Here is a 26,884-nt window from a genome sequence, read left to right as displayed (position 1 = left end):
AAATAATCAATTTTGGATAATTCTGTGGTTTTAACTACTATTTTTAACTGTCTTGTTGCTTATCTAAGACTTGCTGATGTCACTGTACTTCAGACCAAGTCTCTTGTGAGTTAATCCTGGTGCATCTGCATCATAGCTTTGTCTATTAAATCATAGATGAACAGATTTTGCCTTTTTCTCACAGCATTGACAATCTGCAAAACTGGTGGCACTTACAATACACGTACATTACTTCACAGTCTATGGTATGTGGCAGCTCCTTATCTGAAGATGACAGAGGAAAACTGGTGACCTGTATGATGTGAAGCTACTGAACTACGACTTCTTTTCTTTGCCATAAGATATAATCAGTGTCACTGTGTGACTGCTTAGATGGAAAAAAAAGAAAAAGTAGCAAACTTACTGTGTCTTCTGTGTGTATTTTTTACTCATGTGGACTTCTGCCAGGGATACGTGTAGTTGCTGTCCTGATGTCACGTACAACATGAGGGCTGTTCCTAAAGCTGTGCACCACAATTGCACTAAAACACGGTACTTTTTGTATTAGTGTTGTCCAGTCTGAACCTGAGTAAATGAAAATGCAGTTACCAAACCTCCCCTGGGCCTTTGAAATGTGTTCTTCGGGAATATCAGCGTCTCTTATTTAAGCTATAAAGTGGGTGATGTGGAAACGTAACAAACTTTCTTTGTCTCTTTGCGCTTCCTGGGGATGCAACTGCAGAAGAGAGGGCAGAAAAACAAGCAGGTCAGCGCCTCAATGCCACAGCCGCTTGTTTTACTTCACCCTCATCGGGCTACTTGGGTGTTTTTAAATGGATGTTTTACTGTAGCAAGAAGAAAATGGAAAATAACCAGCTGGCTGGCCCAGCGGACGGAAATGATGGTGGGTACTTGATGGCTCCTGCTGAGGAAAGCGGCGGGAGCCCGTGCAGGATAGGGAAGGTCTCCGGTTCAGGGAAGGAGGAACGGCGGCCTCTGTGAAGAAGACGCCTTCGGCCATCTGTGTGGGGAGGAAGGGCAGGTTAACGAAGGGAAAAGCGTGGCTCTGCGGGGAGGAAGGGCAGGTTTACGAAAGAAAGATGATGGCTCTTTGGGGAGGAGCCGCTTCCCGCCGGGGAGGAGAGACCGAGTGCGGGCGGGAGCTGCTTCCCTGAGGGCCGGGGCGGGGGCAGCGCTGCTCCGCTTCTCCTCCCCTCCGTCCCGACCGCGCCGCGGTGAGTGCAGGGGAAGGGCCGGGCCCCATGGCCCCATGTGAGGGGTGGGCGGTGGGACGGGGACGTCCGGCAGCAGAGCTGGGGCCGGACTCCGAAGGTTTAAGGGCAGAAATCAAAGTTTCTGCCTGCGCTCGAGGCTGCGGGGTGGAAGAGGGTTCCGTGCTCCTGCGGCCGTGTAGTGCGGCTGGGGAAGGGGCTGTGAGCCCTCGGGGGAGGGGTGAAGGAATCGCTCAGCCCGCCTGCCTCGTCCTTCACAGGGCTGGTACAGACATGAAGTGCAGTTTACTTGTAAACTTGACAGGATCCATCTGCGTGCACTGACTCGCACTGGAGTCATTGAGGCCTCGCTGCTTTATCATCAGCAAAGAGCGGTGGCACCGGCTGCCCGGGAGCTGGTGCGGTCACCGTCCATGGGGCTGCTGAGGAGCCGTGTGTGTGTGGCACTGAGGGACGTGGTCAGTGAGCATGGTGGGGGTGGATAGGCGGTTGGATTAGGTGATCTTAGACGGCTTTGCCAACCTTAATGATTCTGTGAAGTTGTTGTCCTCCATTCCCAAAGATTTCTCTGACTGAAGGATATTCCTTTACATTGTAGTAGCGATGACTTCTTATTTATTAAATGCTTTCCTGAAACTCAATGGAAAGGAAATGAGAGTATGTCAGTTTGGAGTCACAAATAATTCCTTCTGTGTTCTTTATCATCTGTTGCCCCTCACACAGCTGGAGGTGACAGCTGGAGCAGAAGCTTGCACTAATAGTCAAAGAGAGTAGGGGGAAATCACTGAAAGGCACCGATCTCAGTGACACCAGGGCAGCACAGAGCTACAGGAGCTATATCCTCCCCCTCTACTCTGCCCTGGTGAGGCCTCACCTCGAGTATTGTGTCCAGTTCTGGGCTCCCCAGCACAAAAAAGATGGAGATCTCTTTGAAAGAGTCCAGCAGAGAGCTACAGAGATGATAAAGGGCATGGAACATCTCTCCTATGAGGAAAGGCTGACAGTCCTGGGTCTGTTCAGCCTTAAAAAAAGAAGACCTAGAGGGGATCTGATCCATGTCTATAAATATCTAAGGAGCGGGAGTCAAAGGGCAAGGCTGGACTGTTCTCAGCAGTGAGTGGCAATAAGATGAGGGGAAATGGCCACAAACTGAAGCATAGGAAGTTCTGCAGAAACGTGTGTGGGAACTTCTTCACAGTGCGGTGATGGAGCACTGGCACAGCTGCACAGAGAGGTGGTGGAGTCTCTCTGGAGACGTTCCAGACCCACCTGGACGCCTACCTGTGCAACCTGGGCTAGGGAGCTGCTGTGGCAGGGGGTTGGACTCCATGATCTCTGGAGGTCCCTTCCAGCCCCTACCATTCACTGATTCTGTGCTTGTGTGGTCATGGATTTACACTTGTGTGATGTTGATGTATGGCTCCCAGGACAACTATTGATATTCAGTAGTATTGATTATAGTTGCCCAAAGATTTTAATGGTCGATGTGATGAATGTGTTAACCCATAGATACAGAATGTCACATAAGATCAGTACAGGGACTCCGTGCAAGCTCTAGTTTTACAGCACCATTTGTGATGCCAAAATAAAGTCTGTTTTTTCTTAAACCCTGGGAAATAAATAAATCATATCTCATCAAAACATGTGGACTTTTCATGTAGCACATATGCCCATTTGGTTCTAGAACCTGCACTTTTTTTACTATTCTTGTACTACGTCAAATAGTTCTTTTAAAGGTGAGGTTACAATTAGAAACAGCTCTGAAATTAACACTGAGTGGAAGTAAGCTCTCCTTTATCTACTGTATTCAAAGACATTGTGTTAAACCTGAAATAAGATTGGTAAAATCAGTTTCTTTTTCAGTTTCTCCCAGAGGCAGTTAAAGAGATTAGACTGGCCTGAGTGAACCAGGGTTATCATGGTTAATGTGAACACATGCCATGATCTCCACTTCTCCTTTTGCTGTCATGACTCTGCCGTTGGATAGTTATTACTATAAAATAGCTTTTCCCAGGAGTCAGTTTTGACCAGTTTTTTGAACCTGAAGGCACAATGGCTCATACTTTTGAGGGGAAGGAAGCATTATTGTCTACAGCCACCTCTGTAAGAGTAACTTTTAATGTTGCTGACAGAAGACTGTGCCAACAAATATGGGAAGGTCTCTCCAAGACTGTGCTTGTCCTTGTGTGGCACTGAGGTATGCGTTCATACTTAGCTGTTGCCCTTGCCAGATCTGGCTATAGGGTGCTGTGAAATCTTGAAGATATTCCAGCCCCTGGCTGCTGGTAGCTAGTGCTATGGCTTGGGACTTCATTTCACAGAGATTTTAAAGGAACAGTTTTTGCTAGAATAGCAGAACTACGGAGGAAGCTTACTATTAGTTTTCATCTCTTCGTAAGTATTCGTGTTTGTTGTAAATCAGCTGCTCTGAATGACTGCTATTAATTAATTCACTCTTCTTGTGGGTTTTATGGCTTCATCATAACCCATTGTCTTAGAACAGCAAGCGACTCAGTGAGGTATTAATTCTTCAGTTTACCCAAATGTGGAATTATTTTCAGCTATTAAGACCCTTCAACTCCTTTATCTACAACATTTCCTTTTAGTAAGGTCTTGTAATAAATGCTATTGCTACTGATAAAAGGGAGTGTTCCTCACTACCAGAGGACTTGCAGTGCTGGCAGTTGAGCAAGCATAGCAATTTTGTTAGAAGGAAAGTAAGTGATCTTAGTGAAAAGAGGATATGAGATTGACAAGGGTAACTGTATGTGTGCTTACACAATGCTGAGGATTTTTACATAAAGGGAAGTCAGAAGAAGCACTGGATGGAAGTGCCAATACCTTCACTCAGAAGCTATCAGCACTGCTGCCACTTGTTGACACGGATTACATAAAAGCTTGCCGTAAGCACTGATACTCTGACAAATTTCATTTCAGTTTTTCATTTCCCTCCTAATTCCTGGCCTGATACCCATCTTGCTTCCTCTTGGTTATTCTGTTTTGGAGGCTTATCATAAGCATCCCTTGCCAGTCTCGCTATTGCTTTTGACATCCCTTCCATCCCCGCTGACTCTTCCTTTGGCCAAGGCTGTCCTCCGACTTCTCTTTGCCTTTGCAGCAGATGGGTGAGCACTCTGCTTTCTGGTTCTTTTTAGTTCCTGATGGTCTGTTTTCTGTCCTCTTCACTGGACTGCTGTCCTCAGAGAGGCTACCTGAATTTCCTTACAACATCATTGGCAGCCTCTCGAGTAAACCACTATTTTTTTCTTTCTCCCTCAGGAAGAAGTCCATTCTAGTCCCAGACAGGGAGCTTTTCCTCAGATGTGCCCATCCCCTTGTCCCTCCATGACAGACCCCTACTTTGCCTGGGTATGATCACTCCTGCCTCTCTCTGATCTTCCTCTAGTGTTCTGCTCATCTGGGGACTTCACAGAACTGGCAGTTATTTCAGTTTCTCCCTGTGTGTATACCATTTGTACAAATCTCAATGCAAATGTTCAGCTGTAGCTGTTAGAACAGCTGATCTCTCTTTGTTGTAACTTAGTGATATCTTAATTGGACTGTAAGAAGCTCAGGGTGGATTTCAGGAAATGATTTAATTCATTGGCCCTTTCAGAAATGGAATGGATGCTAAATGAGGCAGTGGTCTCAACAGTGTCTTTGTTTAGGCATTTTTTAGTGCACTGAGGTGCCTTGACATTAATGAATGTCTCAGTCTTTTCTATCAGCTTTCCCATGACTGAAATTGAATCCAGCTGGAATTGAATCCAGCAACTGGAGTGCCCAAGATAAGAGAGAGAACTCCACGGTCTAGCGAGGGATTGCTTTCAGCACCCTTTTCTAAGCCACAGAAGTGTTTGCCCTTAAACATACTCTAGCACTGTAAAGCTAATAGACCCTTGTAATAGGAGACTTGGTGCATTGTAACCCTGTCATCTGTCACTCCAACAGCCACGCTGTGGAAGCTGGGACTCTTGTCAGATAGAGAGATGATGGACTTGCAGATAAGTTTGATATCTCATAGCATCTATGCATTGGTCTCCTGCTTCCAAACAATTTAAGTTAGTCAAGCAGAATGATGTATGTCAGAATCCTACAGGATTTTGTTTTCTGAAGGAGTAAGCACATCTTTCACACTGATGAGGACTTTAGGTGCTGTTGCACCTGGAACTGCGATGGTAGGAAATTATTGTGTTGGCTTCAGTCTGGATAGAACCTGAAGTTCCTTCATGAAGCTGGTACACTGTTACAAGCATGCATGTGCCTGCCCTGCTGTTAGCTATATGTGCCAGGAACTGTTTTTGTTTCAATATCACTTAAAGTGTTCATCTGCCCTGACATTTTCTTAGTCTATAGGTGGTGAAGGTTTTCCATTATTCTTACTGAAAGACATCAGTGAAAAATGCTGTTTTCTCTGATACTAAGTATTTTTCTCCTTCCAGCTCTGCCTTCACTGTTCTGTATATTCTGCTCTTTCTCCATTTTTCCCCTGGTGTTTGACCTCACCTTCCAACAGCAGTCAGGTTCTCTGCCAATGTGGACTTAGTCAAATAGGGAGGCTTATTTAAGACCTGATCTTTCCATGTTTTCCTTGTTCTTGTCTTTTTGTTGTATTTTTTTGTATTTTTTATCTTCTTTTTAGATGGATCTGAAAGAGTAAAGAAACTATTTATTTTGTATTCTTGACAGTACCTTGGTTCAGTATTATTGGTTCCTGGGAATTTGCCTTAGTTGTCAAACTAAAAAGAAAGAATATGGTCCTAGAACAACCAAAGGAAGCAGGTGTTGGGTAGGGGCAGTACAGAAAAGGGTTAATGTTTCTATTGCCTGTGTTTTTAAGGTGATTCTGTCTCTTTAAAAGCTTGCAAAAGCTGCACAGTAAATGATGTTTTCAGCATTGTTTGGTCTTCATGGTAGAGTTCATTTATGAAATGAGTTTTCTTAAACTGAGAGGTGTGCCAGCGTGGCTTCTAGGAAGCCGAGTGACTCAGAAATCAGCCACTTCATCTGATGGGTCATGTGGATGATGCAGTGAAAGCTTAGTTTGTCTGAGGAGCTGCAGTCACTCAGTCATGTGATTAGAAAGTCAGATCACTTGCTTCCATTCCCTTTGGCTGAAATAATTTTGTTGCTTTTGAGTTGACTGTGTCCCAGAGTTGTTGTTCTGCGGATTTGCCTGGTCTCTGCCTTTGTGGAGCTCATCTGTGCAGATCAGCAACCATAAGATGCAACCTACTGGTCTCTGGAGATCACAGGAGCTAGGCTACGTGGTTCTCAGTGTACACAGCCAGTATCACTAAAATGCAGCAGGAATATAAATCATGTCTTCCTCCAGCATCAGGGAGAAGCTACAGTGATGCAGACTGCAGCTTCTGGTATGGAAAATGCATAGAGATGAGGTTGTTCCAGCAGCAGGTCACCTGGAATAATCTGCGAGCTGGAAGGCCTCAGTTACACCCTGTCAGGGGAGAGCTGCAAGGAAGTTTGCTGGCATTGTCCTGGGACCTCTGCTGAATTGTTGAAGAAGGACTTCATCTTTCTTTTTTTTTATATATGTTTATAATCAGAATCTAAAAATGTTCTTCCAGCTATCCCTTGGCCTGCTGAGGCAACAGTACTTTTTGCCCTGTTACTGCAGGGTGCCAGTAGTTTGTGTTAACATGCAAGTTCTTGCAAGAAGTCATCTTTTTACATTGGAAATTGTATGTACTAGGTCCGTGCCTAAATAGTATCTGAATTAACTTATTGTTGAAGTGCAATTACAGCGTAACTTCATGACTTCTATGTGGCTAGGTTGGCTGGAAACAAGTTGGAAAAAAAACTTCAGAAATGCTGTAGTAGTCTTGTTCTTGATTCCTACTGCTATATGCCTTGTAAAGAAGAATGGAAATAATAGCTGTCCAAAGAGCTCCCAAGAGCTGGACTGGAGCACAAAAGCACAAACAGCCTGTGTATTTGAAGGCAAGGAGAAAGCAGGCATGCTGATGAGCACTATTTCAACACAAAACTTCTTCAGCAGTGGGAAGGTTGTTGGGGTGAGCAGTCATGGTGCGTCTCTAGGTGCACATACGTGGATGGATATTGGGTACACAAGTGTGTTTGCAGAGGTTTCAAACTGATAGCTTCATTACAAACTGTATTAGCATGCAATCTCTTCCCTGTCTGCTTGTGGAGGTGGCTTGAAGACCAGCATGAACTGGAATGCCAACCTCCAGGCACAGCTCATGGTATACAGAAGAGTCTGAAATTCAGCAACTCTGTGCTCAACAGGCTCAAGTAGGGATTTTTTTGTGTGAATCACTGGAGATGAGCTCTTGTGTATTTAAAATCATTAGTTTCAGACCTTTCTGTAGCGTTGTTATTCTTCAGATCTGGAAAGACTGTATTTTTGGCTTAATGGGTACTCATTGGAATTTGATAAGGTTAACCAAATTAAAGCAACGCTGTGGCATTTTCCCCATTTTACACTCTGTCTGAATCAAGTGTTTTATTGAAGAGGTATGAGGTGCTCTGTGCCCCTAAGTGGTATGCTGGTTCTTAAAACTATAGTAGCATTTTCACACTGGGCATCACCTTGCTCTTGGTTTCCTTAAGAGAAACATCTGACCAGTGGTTTTCTCACAGCCTCAGTTCTGCCTCTCAAGTCTGCCCTGAACCAAATCATTTTGGATTAGCAAAACTGTCATATTTTAGCTCAGACTCTCAGTTGACATGGCCTCGCTTCTGGGGACGTGTATCTTATTGGCAAAATTTCACACAGAAACATCTGCTGTAACAAAAAGCAAAATGAATTGCTAGTATAAATTAATTTTTCCTACGCAATTAATCGCTATGGACAATTCTATTCCACTTATTCTATTGTCCAGACATGTTAGGATGGATGCCCTGCTTTGTGCACTGAAACAGGAGAAGCTATTAAAAATACTCAATTGTGTACTAACAGGCAATTAATAACACATATGGAAATGCTGTTAGAGGCAAGCTGCAGTGTGTATATTAAAGGAGAGACTGTCTGCAGTAGATATTTTTTTTCTCAAGTGGAACAAAATGAATGGAAATACCTGAGAAGGATAGATTTTTTTTTGTTTTAATTAAGTTGGTAATGGTATTTGACAGAGATTGGTAGTGCTCTTAAACGGCCAATGGAGGGATGTATGTGCAAGAGGGTAACGTTTAAATTGATGTTCTGTGCAGTTAATTTTACAGGCTCAGCAACACGAAGGACAGATGGCCTGTTTCCTTGAAGTTAACCCCGAGCTGACTCCTCACCACAGACAGACAGTTTGCCAAAGATGATGCTGGGCAGAGCAGCATCTTGCCATCTCAGCTATGGAAGGCCATCTTTGTGCTAACTTGGAGACATCTGTGGAAAAACCTCTGGCAAGTCCTCCATCCTTCATTGCTTTGCTGAAGGTGTACCGAGAGCTTCTAGTCAGTAAAATCCAGCACACCCAATGTTTGATTGACAACTTGATTAACAATGAGTACTTCTCCACTGAAGATGCAGAGATTGTTGTCCAGTTTCCAACTCAAGCAGATAAGGTATTATTTTAATTCCACAAATCAGCTTTAACTTCTGGATTTTCTCAACTTACTGTTGGATTTTATGGGCTTAATGTCTTTCCCAGTCTTTATTATTTTTGACAATCACCACCCTGTTCCTTCTGGACAAGTGTCTCTAGAAGCACAGCTGGCACTGCTTAGAAGCCCGCTGGCAGCTGCAAAAATGAACAGACTGATAATTGCTCTTCTGTCCCCTGAGTTGCAGCTTTGCCCTCTGATAAGGAGCTGACCACAGTTGCTGTTAGGCTGTGGCTTTGATGCTCACAAGCCTTCATTATCATGCAGAGTATTACAAGGAGAATCTACTTGTGGATGCCGAGGGACAGATCAGCCTACTTTAGAGGAGAAGATGGAAATGTAATATTATTTTAGAAGTTCATCACGCATGTTGTCTGTGAGCTTAATCTCCCTTCTCTGTAAAAGTCCTGCTTACATTATAAATGTTTGCTTGTAGAACTGATTCAGCCTGGCACATTTGGGTTTGTAAATCATCTTTGGGTATCAATAGCAAACTTTTTTTCCCGTTCCTTAGACAAGAGAAAATTTTCAGATGTACACGATTGCACTTTGCATTGTGGCTTAAAATAAGCTCTTAGTTTGTTTCCCTGACCAGTTGTGCAGCTTCAGAATGGTGTCACAATTAGAGGCAGACAAATCACCAAAAAATCACAGACGTTGGACTTCATGAACAGCGCAGATTTTCATAAAATAATCATTCTTCCTGTCAAGTTGAAGTGGTAACACATTGCTCACTGTGTACAGGCTCAAAGCTGAATAAATGTACACTGTACGATCATCTCAATTTCTTTTCAGTCAGCATAATATACATGAGTGTTGTAGCAAGGCTGTGGGAGGCTGTGCATCAGGAGCCGGAGCAGAAACAGAGAGCAGGCTACAGTCATAAGTGGACTCTGTGGGAGCTTCTCTGAAAATTGCCTTTTAGAGCATACAAATTTGTCCAAAAGAAATTGCTTTTGCTGTGTGCTATGTACCTCACCCTGCTTTAAGCTCACAAGAGACCATAGTCTCAACAAATCCTTTCTCTGCTTTAGGACTGAATTATTGATTCATTCTCAGCAAGAACAAGATCCAGACGTTCAAAAGGGACCCCTCAAAGCCCTGTCCCAAGGAGGGTTCTGCACTGAGGTTGCCATGTACTTGTTGCACACAGGTCAATCTCTGATTTGATTTTAAAGATATCTCTTAGCCTTGAACTGCAACTCTGTCTAGCAGCCATTAGTTTTAGTAATAGTTGCAGGCAACAAGTACATTGTACAGAGATAGCCCATTGCTGTGTTAAATAAAAACAAAACCGAAAGACAACTGTGGGCTTTTTGGTCTGTGTTAAGATCTAGAGAGGGTTCTGCCCACTGGATCCACAGGTTAACCTAATGTGACTGTAGTATCTACAAACCAGAGGAATGAATGTAGGGCACTGAGAAATCCCTTCTTTCTTATTCATTTTAACCAGACTGGGATTTAAAATACAGTCTGCCAGACTGAGCTAATCCTTTAGATTCCCTTTTGAGGAGCAGTATTTATGCACGCTGGTTTTGGTTAGCATCTGATTTAACTACAAGTTAATAGTTACCTTAACCTGCAGAGCTGACTTTCTTGCAACATCCAATACAAACAGAAAATGAGTTTTGTTATGCTTAAAATTCAGAACTAGATTTTGAATTGAATTTTTTTGAAGCACCAGTTTTGGTTTCGTGTCTTTTTTCAGTCCAAAAGGGATCCTACACAGACTACCCGTTTAACTGTGACAAAATGCTACACATCTTTCTTGTGCTGTTTCTTCAGGTTCGCAAAATTCTAGACTTGGTTCAAAGCAAGGGAGAGGAAGTTTCAGAATATTTCATCCGTGTCCTGCAGAAAGTCACTGATGCTTACTATGAACTTCAGCCTTGGCTGGACAAAATAGGTTACCAGCCTTCAGAGAATATTTGTAGTAAACCTGTCATAAATACAGATCCAGGTAAGATCATGCGTCTGTCTCCCTTTCCTTAGAACTTCCAGTATTTGGAAGCTCTAACCAGGTGACGTGAGTGTAAATGAATCTAGGCAGGCACAGCCTTAGAAAATGAATGTGCACATGCTGTGTTTGCTAGCAGTGCTAGCCAAATAATTAAAGGGCATGCTGTATAACACAAGTCATGTTGATATAGTGTCCTGTTTTGCTAAAGTCAAGCTCTTTTTGCATTTGTTTGTGGATATACAGTGTGATGACATATCCACCTTGTGCCAGCTGTAGTATTTTCTAGGCCTCTTGCAGTTTGTTAGGAACGTTGTCATATTTTGGCACTGGAATAACCAATACTTCATGGTGAGGGCAGTCGACCAAGGAAGCAGGCTGCCCAGAGTGGCTGTGACATTTCCCTCCCTTTCAGGTTTTCATGACCCAGCTAAACAAAGCCCTGTATAACCCAGTCTGATCTCACAGGTGGTCCTGTTTCTGAGCAGAAGGTTGGACTCAAGACATCCCACAGTCTCTTCCAACCGGAATTATTTTATACTCCTAAATGATGACTTATACTAAAAGTCAGTTAAAGTGTAGCAGGAATATGTGTCTTTTCCTTGTGAGAAGTCTTTCATACTGTATAAATACAAGAAGTACTTTGCCCTCATCTGAGGTAAAGTTTCTGTAGTAACATGAGTCAACATTGCACAGTAACTGGGACTTTCATTTTTTTGTGTCAGTTTAGAAAAAATCATTTGAGGTTCCTGCTTTTAAAGCACGTGCTTTCTATTTGCAATAATAAAAAAATGTCAAACAAATTAGGAAAGAATGGCCACCTACTTGAATCACAGTAGAATATAAATAGAGTGAAACAGCCAATTCCAGAACTAACCTGTGACCAACAACCCCTGCCTTTGCAAACAGCCTCTAACAAAGCTTCAGGGGCTTGACTTTGAGCCTCAGCTGAAAGATAGAAGCCTCTTAATGCAGTGCTGTGCCTTGGAGTCAGGGCTGGGTTTCAGAAAATGGTGACTCACATGTTAAACATCTGAATTTTCCATTATTATAGAGGCCTGAATACACAGAAGTTATCTGCCAAAAACTGATTTGGCGTAAGAATTGTTTTAACTTGCTATCCCTCAGACTTCCCACAGAGGTAGGTTATCTCATTCAATAGGCTTTTTAGTATGGTCATTGTAATAATACTAGTTCACTGTCTTTTTAGTTAGCAGGTATTGCCAAAAACTCAGATATGAACTGGGACGGGACTCCAAATTTGTTATGTCATATGCTCAGAGGGAAGAGATGCTGCTTGAAGAAATCTACTCTAACAGTATTATGGAGATGGTCAATTTTACCAATGAGAGCCTGGGTAAAGTGTGTCAATTACAAGCCCTTTTTGATGATGCAGTTGGGGTAATAAATGAAGATGGAGAGACTATTTATGTCTTTGGCGATGCAGGAATTGGAAAATCTGTCTTGCTGCAAAAGATACAAAGTCTTTGGGCCAAGAAACAGTTGGATATAGGGGCCAGTTTTTTCTTCCATTTCCGATGTAGAATGTTTAGTTGCTTCAAGGAAGATGAAGCCGTATGTTTGAAGGACCTACTCTTCAGATACAATTGCTACCCAGATCAGGACCCCACAGAGGTATTCCATCACATCTTGCAGTTCCCTCATAAAGTTCTCTTCACATTTGATGGCTTTGATGAGATCTATTCCAACTTTGATCTCAGCAGTGTTCCTGAGATGTGTTCACCCAATGAACCCATCCACCCTCTGGTATTGCTGGTAAGCCTTCTCAGAGGAAAGCTTCTTAAGGGATCCAAGAAAATTCTCACAGCACGGACAGGAACTGAGATCCAAAGAAATATCATTAGAAAGAAAGTGTTCCTTCGTGGTTTCTCCAGCGATAACCTGAAGGAATACACTGCCATGTTTTTTAAAGATGTGGGGCAACGAATGCTAGTATTGAACCAGCTGGAAGCTAACCCCAGCCTCCGTAGTTTGTGTTCAGTACCTTTATTTTGTTGGATTATCTTTAAATGTTTTGAACACTTCCATTCCATGTTTGACAGCCATGAGCTTCCAGACTGTACAGTTACACTGACAGATGTATTTTTGCTCATGATTGAAGTCCATTTAAACCGGTCTCTGAAAAAAAGTTTGCTGAAGGACAATGCCAGGAGCCAAGCAGAGGTGTTCAAATCAAGAAAGGAAACTCTTCTAGCTTTGGGTAAAATTGCATACAAAGGGATGGGGAACTCTATCTTTATCTTTGAGCAAGAGGAGGTCTCGTCAGCGAACATCTCTGAAGAAGATTTGCAGTTGGGTTTTCTCAGGACAGTTAAAGGTTATAGTGGCTGTGACGATCAGTCCACTTATGAGTTCTTGCACTTAACCCTTCAGTCTTTTTTCACCGCTTTGTTCCTAGTTATTGAAGAGAGAGTGGGGACTAAGGAGTTACTTCAGTTTTTCAATGAATGCTCTTCTGCTGAGACAGCCCAACGTACTTGCTTTCATGTTCCTTGGTTGAAGAAACCACTCACAGGGGAGGATCCTTTCCGAAACAATGACCACTTCCATTTTACCAACCTTTTTCTTTGTGGACTGCTTTCCAGATCCAAGGAGAAGCTCTTCAAACATTTACTTTTGCTTCCAGTCATTAGAAAGAAGAGAAAGACACTCATCACATACCTTGGAGAGAGCATGAAATCCCATCTGAAGGGTGTCACTCGGTCCAGGATTTCGAAATACAATCAGATGCAGGTTCAGCCAAACTTTGTTTGGATGCTGAGGTGTCTTTATGAGACTCAAAGTGAGAAAGTGGGAAAGCTGGCTGCAAAACGCATGCATGCCAATTACATCAAGCTTACATACTGCAATGCCTACTCTGCTGACTGCAGTGCTATTTCCTTTGTCATGCATCACTTTCAAAAGCACTTGGCTCTGGATTTGGACAACAACAACATCAATGATTACGGAGTGAAACAGCTGTTACCGTGTTTCAGCAAGCTTGTAGTGATCAGGTAGGAGTCTGTGCAAGCAGAGTCTTTCTCATCCTTGGTTTCTTCCATAAACAGTTGGGCTAGGGGAATCTATCTTGAAAGTGAAAAAGCACGAGGATTTTCATTGCTGCTGGAAATTAAAGTGTAGTTGGCCTTGAAAGCAGGAACCGAAAACTTGAAATAGCCCCAGGCAGCTAGATTTGGATTAGAGATTTGACTATCCCCAACTGTGCCACTTTCAGGTCTTTTGGAATATTGGTTCAGCCAGGAGCAGGAACAGAAGCAGGGGCAAGTGAATTTGAAACTCAAAAAAAAAAAAAAAAAACCAACAGGATTAGTTAAGTCTGTAGGCTTAGTTAGCTCTATCACAAGTAATTTTTTTTCTCAAAAGAGGATTTTTATGGTAGAAGGTGCATAAGGGAAACGAAAGAATACAGAAGGGCTTCATCCATTATCTAAAGATTGCCTGAGCAAATGGTTTCCCAATTTGACTGCAAATCAACTGACCGCTCAAAAGAAAGCAATAAGAAACTTGTAGAAAAAAGGCTCAAGTCTTCAAAACAAAATGGAGAAGAAAAGAACAGTATTGTATTTCTTGTCCGTATCGCATGATCATGCCATGAGCATTGTGAGCTTCACACCACCTCCAGCACCAAAACAGACTGCTGGGGAGGTCTTTGTGGCTCTTTTGATGTTAAGAGTTCTGTCCTGCTAATGACTTTTTCTGGTCATTAAAATGAGATGTTTCTAACAGCTTTACTATCTGTTTCAAAGGAGCAGGGTGCTCTGATCTGTAGAAATGGTATGGTGATTTCTCCTTTGTGCGGGTGCGTTTCAAAGTGACCAAGGTACTAACCAGCAAGAGCCTGGGAGTCTGCTGGTGATAATAGCTCTTAGCAATGAACGTTCAGCTTCAGCATTTATGAAGAAACCAAAGCAAGTCTAAATCACTGGGACAGTTTTTCCTAGATCATGTGATTTGACAGAATTGGAATGCTTCCCAGGAAATTGTCCATTCAGCCAAGGTGAAAAAGCTTCAGGAGTGTAGTGAAAAAGAAGCTGTGAAAATAAGTGTTTTTATTCGATGACTGACCTTGATTTGTTTTGTGTCTAATTGGGACAATAAATCAGAAACATTTAGCATACCCATAGGACAGTTCGGTTTCCTGGCCAGAGGTTTTCACAGCCTTTATTAATTGGATCCTGATTGTGTTGTGCCTTCCAAGATGCCTGGCTTTCACTAGGTACCCAGAGAAGGCTGTAAGAGTGGTCTGGAAAGCTTGCTTTTGCTTGGGTGTCAAGTGGAATTTCTTCAGTCACAGTACACACAGGAGGAGGATGAGGTGTTGGTCTCTGGTTTCTGACTCTGCATTTTATTGTTTCTAGTCCTATAGACAACTTCCAGAACATTGCCTTGGTGATTTGGGGCTTTTTGTTTTCTTTTCTTTTTGAAGTGAACCATGTAGTTCTGAGTTCACATTTCCCTTAATTGATTTTAATATGTGGGGTAAGAACCTATTGAGGGGAATGCATAGACCTGCAGTCATTCATTAAGTCATGGGTGATGAACACATGTATTCTGTGTTGATGCAAACTCTGTTTTCTCTCCCCTCATTCCAGGCTCAGTGTAAATCAGATCACAGATCATGGAGTAAGGATATTGTATGAAGAACTCTCCAAGTACCGAATTGTGTCTTACTTGGGGTATGTACCACCTGGGAGTGAAGCACTAGATACTACTACTAGAAACTAAAACTGCAGTGCTGTCACAGCACAGATGGGGTGGGAACCAAAGGTACATCCTCATTTGCTGAACATGAGCAGGCAGCATTTTGTGTCAGACGTGATTCAGCTTCTGTCCTGCAACAGCTCACCAGGAAAAGGACCAAAAACTTCCTCTCCCATTGCACTGCCTCAAGGGATGGCCTCCCACTCAAGTCAAGCCTTCCTGTAACACAGAGTGAACTGCTGCCAGGTTACTGATCTGTGTGGGTGTGCTAGCTTTGTACTTGAAGGCTTCTGCTAGCTCTGTGTGTGCATGTGCATGCATATGGATATATCTGTAGCTGCCTTTGTAGCCAGAGCCTTCTGCTTTCTCAGTTGTAAACTGATTTATTTCAGCTATGCAAAGCAGATATAGCTTAGTAGAAGTGAGGACAAGATTCATGCTGCTTTAGCTGTCATGTTTACAGCTCCCTCTTAGTGTAGCCGTGTCTTTTAATACAGAAAGTAGCAAAAAAACTATTATTTTTTAATCATGCTAATGCGTGTTAGTGCTGGCTTCCCACTTTTGGTGAAGAGGCTAAATAAAAATGACTTTTTTGAAAAAAAGTGATCATGAGCATCAAGAATTCCCTCCTTCTTCAGGGCCTTTCTGTAAGTATGTCTGCTCTTCAGGAATACTTGTAAGGAGATCTTATGGCTTTTAAAAAACCAAACATGTGTTCTTCTGGTGTGCTTTTTTTTCCTTCTGATTTTTTTAAATATTATTTCTATACTAACATGGGAATAAAGGGAAGATTTGTTTGCTTGAGAGGACCTTGTAATTAGAAAGCTTATATATAAATATTTTTCACTGTTTAAAGTCTAGTCTCCTTGTATTTTATATCTAGGCCTTCACAATATTAACTATATATCAGAACAGAAGTACAAGCAATTGTGTATGCATACAGAGCCTTACAAAAAAGATGGATGCTGTCTGTGCATTATAAATCACCCAGGTTGTAAATATAAAAGTGACAGCAGGAGTAACCTGTTTTTACCAATACGATTTTTTTCTTTAAGCTTATACAACAATCAGATCACTGACATTGGAGCCAAATACGTTGCAAAACTCATTGAAGAATGTTCAAGCCTTGAATATGTTAAGTAAGTTGGTTTTTTGTTTTGTTTTATAACTCCACAGTATCAAAATTAAGATAAAGCACTATGTTCTGGCCACAGCAGAACATAGGGGTATCTGCAGCAATATCAGCTGCTGGTGTGAATGTAGCAACCAGCAGCCAGGGATTGTTGGGCTCTTGGCGTTGTTCTACTGCTAACTTGCTCTGAAACCCAACACTAGCCACATAATTCCTGCTTGAAATATTTGCAGAATTTTGAAACCCAAGAGCATCTGGTTCTTTCACTGGTGCTGTGTTACTTTCATATAACTTTCACCAGAAACAGTGCCCGCTGGAAGACAGTTTCTGTCAGGCATCCTTGTGCCTGGATATAGTCCATATTCATGTGCCTGAAGTGAGTCAGACAAACCAGTTTTAATCTATGCAAATGTAGTGGCTTGAGGGTTTTTTTGTTTTGGTTTGTTCTTTACAGTAATGTATATGCAATTGAGACTTACCTCTTTCTTGAACTCCAGCCACTTGATGATCCCATGTGGGCCAAAAAATGGAAAGATTCTGTAGAGGACCATCAGTGCTGCACTGATCTACACCGGGGCTGTAGCCAGTGCTCAGAACAAAAAGACTTGAAATTATTAGTCTGTGCTCATCAGCTGCAGTCTGCTGTCAACCTGTGCTACCAAGAAATGTTCTGTTCCCTGTGGCATCATGAAACACGCTGCATGTAATTCATGTACTCTGCAGCAACAGCTGGTATTATGAGCTATATTAAGAGCTGGCCAGGGAGCCTTGCCTTCAGGATCAGTTCCTAAGGCTTATTTCTGATATACTTAGCACCACAATCAAGACTTAACAGTAATACCTGTATTGTTTCATGAGCTGGTGTTCTAATAGCTGTTCTGTTGTAAGTGATGTACCTCATCAACTCTTGTATTTTATGCAGAATAGGAGCAAACAAAATAACTAGTGAAGGAGGGAAGTGCCTTGCCCAGGCCATCCAGAAGAACAAGACAATGTTTGAAATCGGGTAAGTTCAGTGGTAAGGAGAACTCTGGGTTTGGTCTTGGCAAGACATCTATGAATTCCTTGGGTTTTCTTCATTCGTTCTTACTTTCCTCCTCCCATTCCTTCCTTCTCAGTGGCAGCAGAGGAAACAGGTGCAGTAGCACAAGCACATTTTCTGCTCAGAGAAAGTAGGTGATGCTTTATAGTTCTTCCTGTTCATGCAGTGATTTTCTTTCCTGTTCTGATGGAGCCTTGATGGAGAGAAAACTAACAAGAGGGCAGAACATAAAGATAGCTGCTCCCCTTAGCTGCATAGTAGCTGCTGTAAAGATATTTAGTCATTTTCAAAGGTCTGAGTGTTTTTTTGTCTATTGGCAATGTAGCTATGGAATGCCAAGGTTAGGAGTATTGAATGTTCTGCATCAAGTCCTGATAAATCTGTGATCTGTTGGAATATAAATACCTGTGCAACCTGGGCTAGGGAGCTGCTTTGGCAGGGGTTGGACTCGATGATCTCTAGAGGTCCCTTCCAACCCCTACAGTTCTGTGATTCTGTGATAAAGGAATTCCACATCATCCTCCTGTCCTAACCTGGAGAGCTTGCTATTACTGGAGGGAGGTCATACTGAAAACATTTAGTCCATGCCCTGTTTCTTAGGATTGATGCGAGATGCGAGAGTTTCGCATGTTCCCTCTGGCAAATCCCATTTTCTCTTTCCACTCTGCAGGAGAACAGTCTTAGAATGTAATAATGAAAGGAATTAAAAATTTTCTTTGGCCATCATCCCAAGAACACTTAGACGTGAAAATCAGGTTTGCACAATCAGATTTTGGCCTTTATTTTTCTTGTTCTGAAAGATTTCATAAGTGTAGTCAACAGCGTGCACGCTTCTGTTGTATACAGATGGCTCTGTGCCTTTATGCTTGCTGTAATTTCAGTGGAGGACTTCTGTTTTTTTTTCCTTTGGAGGAAATAGTCCCTCCAAATGGATTTATGATAGCCTGGGTGGCCATGTTTAAACTGGTATTTTCAGCATTTATATAACAAACTGCATTTGATCTGAATGACAAGGAAATTCTTGGGATCTTACTGGAAATAGATGTGTTTAGATAGCATAAAGCTCAATTGATTTTAAGAGCTGCCATCTAATTACCCATCAAGCTGTGTGTGGCTCTGAGCCATCAAGACCTCTTAAGAGCTCTGTAAAATAAAAAATGTGTGTGTGTGTGTGCGTGTGTGAGCACTTCAGCAAAGAGCCTTTCAAACCTCCGAATACACAGTGAATTGTCAAAGCTGTTGGTTTGCACTGACAGAATTTGACCAGATTAAATGTTGATATTGATCAAATCTCTGCAGCTTTTACCACGTTACCTTCTCTTAGTGCTTTGTGTTATAGGGTTGCTTTGCTGTTAGACATACTATTCCTTAGAAATGCATAGAAGAGACCAGGGTCATACAGTGCCTGTGAGGTTCTGATCCCTCTCTGGTCAGCTAGGAAGAGAGGAGACATCACTGGGTGTAACACTGAATTACAACTGTTTTACTGGACTATTCTGAGGGCAGTGGTGAGATTACTGAACAGTAGACCTCAGAAAGTCACCCATCTGTGTAAGAGTCCCTGTGCAGCTGTACTTCTGTATTATAGAATCATAGGACCACAGAATGGTTTGGGTTGGAAGGGACTTTAGAGCCTGCCATGGGCAGGACTGCCACTCAGCAGATCAGGCTGCCCAGGGCTCCATCCAACCTGGCCTCGAGTGCCTCCTGGAATGGAGCATGCACAGCTTCTCTGGCTGCCTCTGCCAGTGCTTCACTGCTTTCTGAGTAAACAATTTCCTCCTAACATCTAATCTCCCCTCTTCTAGTGTAAAACTGTTCCCCCTTGTCCTATCAGACTGTATAAAAAGTCCCTGTAGAGTAATACTAGACTCCTTTATCCCAGAGGGGTCCAGGGCTGCAGAAGGTTTACCTATTGCAGCAAGATAATCCTAAAACCACTCAGGCTGCAGCAGGCTGGCTGTCTCCTAGAGCTGCTCCTGTGCTGTGGCCTTCTGGTACTGGTGAGTCCGAGAGGTGGATGGTGCAGTGTGCAGGGAGTTGAACAGGCCTGGCTCAGTGAGGTGGTACATGCCAGGCTTCTTGCAACTCTCAGAGCTTGGGGAATAATGGTGGGGGATGCATGGGGTGAAAAAAAGATAATGCAGTGCTGAGGGGCAGTAGAGCAATGCATTTGATATTTCTTGGTTTCCTGTCTTCATCAGGATGTGGGGCAATCAGGTTGGAGACGAAGGTGCGAAGGCATTTGCAGAGGCCCTGAGGAACCACCCCAGGTTGACAAACGTGAGGTAAAACAGCAGCTGAACTTGCTATGGAGCTGCCTTTCCCAGCGCTCTGAGAAGCAGTGGCTCTTTGAACCAAGTGTTAGCTTGGGCTGCCATCTGGTACTACGGTTGTCATTCTGTTAACAGGGTCCTGGTGCAAGCAAGAAGCCAGGTTGTTTGAATTGAAAAGCCCTGTGCAGCCATAAAGCAAATGAAAAATGTTGCAAGGTTGGCATCCTTCCCTCTGTCTGCACCTCCTTTCCTCATGCTGCAGAGGTACTGGCATTTGTGAAGACACCTGGTGTCATTCTGGGCTGGGAGCATTAGCAGAGGGGATGCACCAGCTGGTGTAGAAAACCAGGCTCCAGGGAGCTCAGTGTTAGCAGTTGCAATGGTGAAGATACAGCAGTTTTACCAGAGTAACTTGGGATGCACTGCTTGGATAAAGACTAGGACATAGAGTCATAGAACTATTAAGGCCAGACAAGCCCTCTAAGATCACCTCGTGCAACTGCCAAGCCACCCCCACCATGCCCACTGACCAGTCCCTCAGTGCCACATCCACACAGTTCCTGAACACCTCCAGGGACGGTGACTGCACCCCTCCCTGGGCAGCCTGTGCCACTGCATTGCTACTTTCTCTGAGAATAAGTTTTCCTAATATCCAACCTGAACATAGTAATGAAATGTAGTTCTTGCTGGAGTTCAGTAATTTCTCTCTAAGCAGCCCCCTGGAGGCCTTAAAGCGAGTGAAGATAGCCAGCACAGCATAGGGTGCAACCAGCAGTGTAAAAGCAGCAGCTTCCCTGTTAGGATTACAGATCCGGACTAGGGATTTAGAGGTGTGCGTTGTGGCTGCTGCTGCTGTTGAGCAGTCCCTGCATACAGCTGAGGGCACTGGGGTCGTTCTCTCCCACTTCCCGCTGCCTCCACGTAAGGGACGAGAGGAGGCTCCTGGCTTTCCCCACTAGGTGGCACATGGCACTGGTTTGTGCAGCTCGGGATCTCTTCAGAGCTGCCGTTTCAGAGCTGGTATCTTGTCCTCCTTTCCGTGAGCATACAGCCAGGCTTAAAAAATTAAAAGCTGAACAGGTGCAGTGACCTAGATATTTTTAAACTTAAAAGCTATCAGAAGTAGCCATCTTCCCCTAATTGCAGAAGCCATCCAGCTGTATCAGACTTGAAAGAAAACAGTTTGAATCTGAATCAAAGCTGAGTTGCATCTGGGGTTCTCAGACAAATACACTGACAAATGTGCTTGCAAAAATAAGGAGGGGCAGCCGCGGGCTGGAGCCAGTTTTGCTGGCACCGGTGCAAGGTGCACCTTCTGCCCTGCAGTGTGCTTGCACTGGGGTTCACTTCTGGTTTTCCAGAGCTAATCCTGCCTTATTATTTGAATGCACAGATAGTTCCAGATAACTGTGGTAGGTTTATGCAAAGGTGAAGTTGGGCCCTGATATAATGTTTTACTTCCATACATTTGCCGTGCTTAGGCAGAGAATATATGGTTTCAGCTGAAGTTAGCAGAGATGCTGACACATGTGCTAGCACTTAATTTGTGCCATTGTTCCACTTCATCCCCTTTCTGCCTCTTTTTTGAGGCCATGCACTATTTTCAGGCTCTGGCCTGTCTTCTAAGGATGGAAATGCTTTTTGAACTCTTGAAGCCTGAAGCATAAGTAAGTTTAACTGGGTGATTTTGCCAGTGTCTATTCAAGGAATGAAGGGCAGGCTAAGAAATGTTTGTGGTTTGTAATGGAAAGCATGCATTGACAGGCTTCTCTCTCCCTGCACAACAGAAGGTATTGTGTTTGGAAGGGGAATGGGGCATTTCAGTGTCTGAACATCTCACCTAAAGGAAAAAGTGCCTGATATACACAGGGAGTTGGGATGATAAATGTGCATACAAACCTGTGTTCTGCAAAGCACCACACTCACCTTGCTAAGAGCCACAGCTCTCAAAATCACAGCTGCACCAAGAGTCAGTTTGCTCTTGCTGACAGCAAACCTTAAGGTCTGTGTGACAGAATTTGATAGCAAGAAGGCCAAGCAACACTGGCTGCTGATGAAACCTTTCTATCTGTTTACTTCACAGTCTCGCATTCAATGGCATCACAACAGAGGGGGGGAAAAGCATTGCTGAAGCATTGCAGCACAACAACTCCGTGAGAATATTCTGGTAATCAATGGTGTAGTCTGCTTCTCCTTCTCTTCTTTCTCCAGAGCAAGCTGCAGCCTAATTTTACCGCCTCCTTCTTTCCCTCCTGCCACCCCTGCACTTTCAGTACCAGCACACTGTAATCAGAGAGAGCAGAGTGGACCTCTGGAGATCATCAAGGTATATCCTTTGATGAGCAGTAGATTAGCTTTCCTGCTTGTAGGAGCACTGCTACACCTTTGCTTTCACGGGAAGTGGGGTCTGTAACGTGGACTCATTACATTCCTGTAGGTCTTGGTATGGTGGTATAGGACACCCCCGTTTACACTGAACGTGCTCAGGTGAGGCCAGGCCCAGCTTCACTGCTCTCTTGCCATGACAGGGGAGCTTGAGGATAGCTTGCATTCCTCAGTGCTGTTCTCAGGCCCCAGGCAGGGTCCCATCCAGCATTATTGGGCATTCTTCCTCTGGCAGTGGAAGCAGCGTGCATGAGGGGTTCTGTACGACTGTATGTAACTTTAGGAAGATTGGTTGGGTTTTGGCTGATGGGAGCAGAACTCTCTTGGTGTCTCTGCAGTCCACTGCCTGAAAGCAGTGATTTAATCCATCTGCCTCTGCTTTTGTTGTGCCTGATCCTGAGCTCCTCAGCTCCCCTTGTCCCTGCAGTTCTGGTTCATGCTTATTTCTCCTTCCTCCATCTTGCTGTCCCCATCACTCACAGTTTGTGTATGTCTTCAGTGCTACCTCTGCCTTTCCATCTTTTTCATGCAGCTTTCAGTTACTTCAACACTGTGAGAAAACCACATCAGTGCTCTGAGAAATTAAGAGCTGACATTCGTGTTGTCTTTCTTACCCCAGGGCTTCTCTTTAGCATGTCTGTGTGTCCAGACTTCAGAGGCTGCTCAGGGCAGAAACAGCACACACATTCTGCTTTGGCTTTCTAAAATCAAGTTGCCGACAAGCTGGAAAAACAGGAAACTGAAAAATAACAATAGCATCTTAAAGTCAACCTCTTCTCTCCCACCTAGGTTGACAAAAAATGAGCTGGATGATGAGGCAGCAATGAGTTTTGCAGAGATGCTGAAGATCAACAAGAAACTGGTGCATTTATGGTAAGTTACATTCCACAGAGGCACAGTCTCTTTGGCAATCGCCGCATTAAAACTTCACCTTCCAAGTCTATGTAGGTCACAGTACACTCTCTGTGCATGGTCTGGATGCAGCTGACTGGTTGTAGACAGCTTTAATGGAAAGTTAATAAAGCTGCTGTCTAGTGTTTTGAACCTGCTTTCTTACAGGGAAAACCTTAAGCTGGCTGTGTGTCCTGGTAACTTTTGAACTGCACAGCTGCCTTTGTTTATCTGTGGCAGCTCATTACTGGCCTCCAACGTAAATTTCAGAAGAATACTAGCAGATATTTAGCACAGGGTAATGTTTTTTAGTATGATTTCTCCTATTCATCATCATGCTGTGAAAGCAGCAAGCTCGGTTGGTACCCCTCAACCAAGAACCTACACAAAACACGTGTCCATTTGGTTGATGCTTTCTTCTGTGGCACTTTCACTGTCACAAGACACTTAGCCATGAGACACAAATCCCTGGGAAAGCAGAGCTTCTTGTTTCTAGCAGTCACAAGGATACTTGTTAAACTTCTGGGAAACCACAGCGCTGGCACTCCTCATCCAGAGGTTCACAATAATTTGTCTGTGAATGGGGTCGGGCAGATGTGGGCTGTGAAACAAACAGCCATCCATTCATCCCAAGTGATTGAGAGAACATAATAAACAGAGTCCTTTTACAGGCTTCTACAAAACCTTTGCTAAGCACACGTCGCGTTCTCTGTGTTAATTGTAGCCCAGGCCCTTAGGAAAGTACTGTCCAAGGGGTGGGGTACTTGTGGTCTCTTGTGAAAGCAGAAGTTCTGGTGCCTATCACCCTGCAAATACAAGGGGAGATGGGAAGAGCTTGATTTCTTCATGCACAGCTGCAGATACGCTTCACTGGGCAGTCAGTCTGTCTCAGAGAGCCCAAACACTGCAATCTCATACCAGCAGTAAAGGGTTCTCAGCAGAAATGTGTCAGCTACGTCAGGTCAGTATCTCCAGAACACTGCCACATGTGAGATTCAAAGGAAGCAATTGATACTGAGCTCTGCTTCTGAAAGTGCATCTGTAGGCATCTGACAAGCACTGCGCACCCTCCTCAGAGATGGAAATCACAACTGTCTTCCTGTGGCAAACTGACAGCTTTGCTCCTCCACATCAAGCTGAGCTCAGGTTGTGCATGTGCTGTAAAATAGCTTGCATGCCGGGCTGATACCAAGTGCTTTCTTTTTTAGGCTGATCCAGAATCAAATTACAGCCAAAGGAGTGAAGTACCTCAGCGAAGCTCTCAAGGAGAACGCAGCCATTAAAGAAGTCTGGTAAAGATTCCCCTCCTCAAAGGCTCACTTTTTAAAACTTTCTTTCCCTTTAAAACACACGTGGCATTAACCTTCTTGCCTTAAAGAAAAGAGCAAGTTTCTGTGGGGCAGGGGCTGCAGTTCCAGCAAGTTTCAAAGAGGTAAAAAGCCTCTGTCACTGAAACACTTCCCCCTGTATCAGGCAGCTCTGTTAGTTCACATCTGCCTGCACCACCAACTCGCAGAACGCGTGTATCTGCAGAACTGGGCTCAGAGCTGCAGCCAGGTTTTGCTTTTTGTGATTTATTTCCAAGCTGCTCTCAGGAGCTCCATCCCAACAAGCAGGAGCTGGCTACATTTAATTAGCATCACTAATTTGGTTCGTGTTATTTGTGCTTGGAAGTTCTTCGGGCAGTGCTCCAAGCGCACGAGAAGTGCTAAGCTCTGAGGAGATTAACTTTTTTTTTTTGTGAGATTTGCTTGTTTTAGATTAGGCAGGCATCAGGCAGTCACGCATGTGCGTGGCAGGGCACAGAGCCAAGCACCACATTCCTTCTCTCACCTCGGGGAGCTCAGGAGTCAATAGAGCAGAGCTGGTTTTAGCACTGCCGCTTCTGTGTTACTGTATGTCAAATTTATTTTTAAAAACACGTATTTGTTTTAATGAAAGGACACTGAATTCCTGCTCAGAAAGACAGTGACTCACTCTGTCTGACAGAGGGCTCCCAAGGGATGTGGAACAAGCTGCTTTCAAAGGCTGCTGCCAGCTGCCAAAGAGGCTGCAATACCCACCTGAGAAATTGGGAGTTTTCAAACTGAAGCCTCTCTTTTGGTCCTTGGTTGGATTTACAGGCGTGCTTTCTAACCCTTGTCATTTCATACATTCCATAGTTTAGTAGCATTCCTGGGAGCTGCACATTTTGGGCCCCTTCTTTTCAGGGGTGTAAATACCAATCTGTCTAGATTTGAACATTCTGCCATAAGGTCATCTCCCATTAATCACGTCCAGGTACTTAAGAGCTTTCTTCCTTTGTTGTCATGGAAGACTCAAAGGCTGTGAAGACAGTATAAACTCCTGTTAGCCATATGCTGCTTTTCACAGCAGTGCTGTCTCCATTTGGCCCCAGGCAGCACCACGTTCCTGTACCCATATTGCCTGTGGCCTCAACTTCTCCAAGTAAGCTCAAGAAATCAGCCCTTCATCCACTCAGCATTCAGAAGTGATGCTGCAATGCACACAGCAGGTGTCCCATATAGGGAGCAGTCCCAGTTTAACAAAGTTCAGTGGTTCAGTTCAATTTCTGGTAGAGCCGTGCATCCTGACCACTCCCAAGCACACACCTTCAGGAAGCACTGAGCTCACTCAGCACTGCTGCATGAGTCTCTGCTCCAAACCCTGGAAAAACAGGATGGGCAGCAGTCACTGCCTCCCTTTCACATCCCTTTTATCTCCCTCCTTCTCTCCAACAGTTTGAATGGGAACCCGATAAGTCAAGAAGAAGCCAAAGCTTTTGAAAGTGAAGAACGGATCATTTGCTTCTGAGTGAAGACTTCCCCAGTTGGACAAGCATTGTGTTACCGAAACTGCCACACTCAGATTGCAGCATTACAGCTGCTCTCCCTAATCTTTGTGGTGAGTGGGAAATGGCCTTGGTAAATAAATAATGTCTGTACAGTGCTTTGAAGATGGAACACAAAGTGTTAACAGAACGAACACAAGGGGCAGGTGTGTGCATTTTGATAACTGAGCTCAGATTTATTCTATACACTGCTGTAAATAATCTCTAACTTATTTATATACATGAATCTGTACACATATACATGCAAGAAGAGGTGCAAGATGCTCAGGCTGGGCGAGCTCACAGTATTATCTGTCTTGTAACTGAAAATGATAGTCCAAATGGAAACATAGACTGCCTCGAAAGGCTGTGTGGTTCCAATGCTTCTTCCAGCATGAATCCTCTCCTGCCTAGAAATTAGACCCTCATTTTCCCACTGACTTACAGCAATTGTAGGCAGTGTTTTTTGGAGAAATGGATACATAAGGCTCTGATTACTTTCCATAATCTTTTTTCCATATTGAAGCCAATATATTTTCTGTTATACAAGCAGAAAACCTTGCTGCCATTGCTGTAAAATCATAATACAGGCAGTAAAACACTTCTGTCTGACGTTTCCTGAGGGCTACACAGAAACTTCCCCCCTTATCCCCCCCATTCTAGCAGTGTTTGTTCTGGGGAGAGGGTCTGGAGATGTGTATGACAAATTAATTAAGCAGGCTGTGCGCTGCCTTGGCTTGTGGCCTAGACATGGTGCTGGTGGCAGTACACCAACATTAAGTTGCCTGGCTTCAGGGGGAGAAAGGACTGAAAAGCAACGGTGTCAGGTAGCAATCTCTCTTCTCCCAGCAACACAT

The 26,884-nt window shown here is 43.7% G+C and overlaps 2 protein-coding genes across 4 annotated transcripts in view; one reads left to right on the top strand and one right to left on the bottom strand.

The window, feature by feature from the left end:
* MTURN (maturin, neural progenitor differentiation regulator homolog) overlaps nucleotides 1-26,884 on the bottom strand; it is a 263,443-nt gene that overhangs the window by 126,033 nt on the left and 110,526 nt on the right. The window lies entirely within an intron of this gene.
* Nucleotides 1,137-26,127, top strand: NOD1 (nucleotide binding oligomerization domain containing 1). 3 transcript variants are annotated; one of them, XM_065753185.1, is made up of 12 exons: nucleotides 1,137-1,214; nucleotides 8,406-8,753; nucleotides 10,578-10,752; nucleotides 11,960-13,763; nucleotides 15,363-15,446; nucleotides 16,527-16,610; nucleotides 17,526-17,609; nucleotides 19,850-19,933; nucleotides 22,005-22,088; nucleotides 23,096-23,179; nucleotides 24,406-24,489; nucleotides 25,939-26,127. In XM_065753185.1, the coding sequence occupies exons 2-12, from the start codon at nucleotides 8,541-8,543 to the stop codon at nucleotides 26,009-26,011; spliced, it is 2,853 nt and encodes a 950-aa protein (XP_065609257.1). In that variant the 5' UTR covers nucleotides 1,137-1,214; nucleotides 8,406-8,540; the 3' UTR covers nucleotides 26,012-26,127. The 3 variants fall into 3 exon arrangements, with proteins under 3 accessions (XP_065609257.1, XP_065609258.1, XP_065609259.1); XM_065753186.1 differs by having other exon boundaries at nucleotides 1,141-1,214; nucleotides 8,418-8,753; XM_065753187.1 differs by lacking the exons at nucleotides 1,137-1,214; nucleotides 19,850-19,933; nucleotides 22,005-22,088 and having other exon boundaries at nucleotides 8,092-8,753.

The sequence above is a fragment of the Cyrtonyx montezumae genome, unplaced genomic scaffold (genome assembly GCF_038088225.1).
Source record: "Cyrtonyx montezumae isolate F1298 unplaced genomic scaffold, pur_monq_1.0 scaffold_8, whole genome shotgun sequence".
Taxonomy (NCBI): Eukaryota; Metazoa; Chordata; class Aves; order Galliformes; family Odontophoridae; genus Cyrtonyx; species Cyrtonyx montezumae.
This window is presented reverse-complemented; position numbering and strand designations above follow the sequence as displayed.

Bases quoted from the DNA above. Each gene is read 5' to 3' on its own strand.
- NOD1 (XM_065753185.1), top strand. From the start codon at position 8,541: ATGGAAGGCCATCTTTGTGCTAACTTGGAGACATCTGTGGAAAAACCT. The intron at 15,447-16,526 runs GTATGTACCACC...TTTTTCTTTAAG, and splicing joins CGAATTGTGTCTTACTTGGG to CTTATACAACAATCAGATCA. The intron at 17,610-19,849 runs GTAAGTTCAGTG...TGTCTTCATCAG, and splicing joins AAGACAATGTTTGAAATCGG to GATGTGGGGCAATCAGGTTG.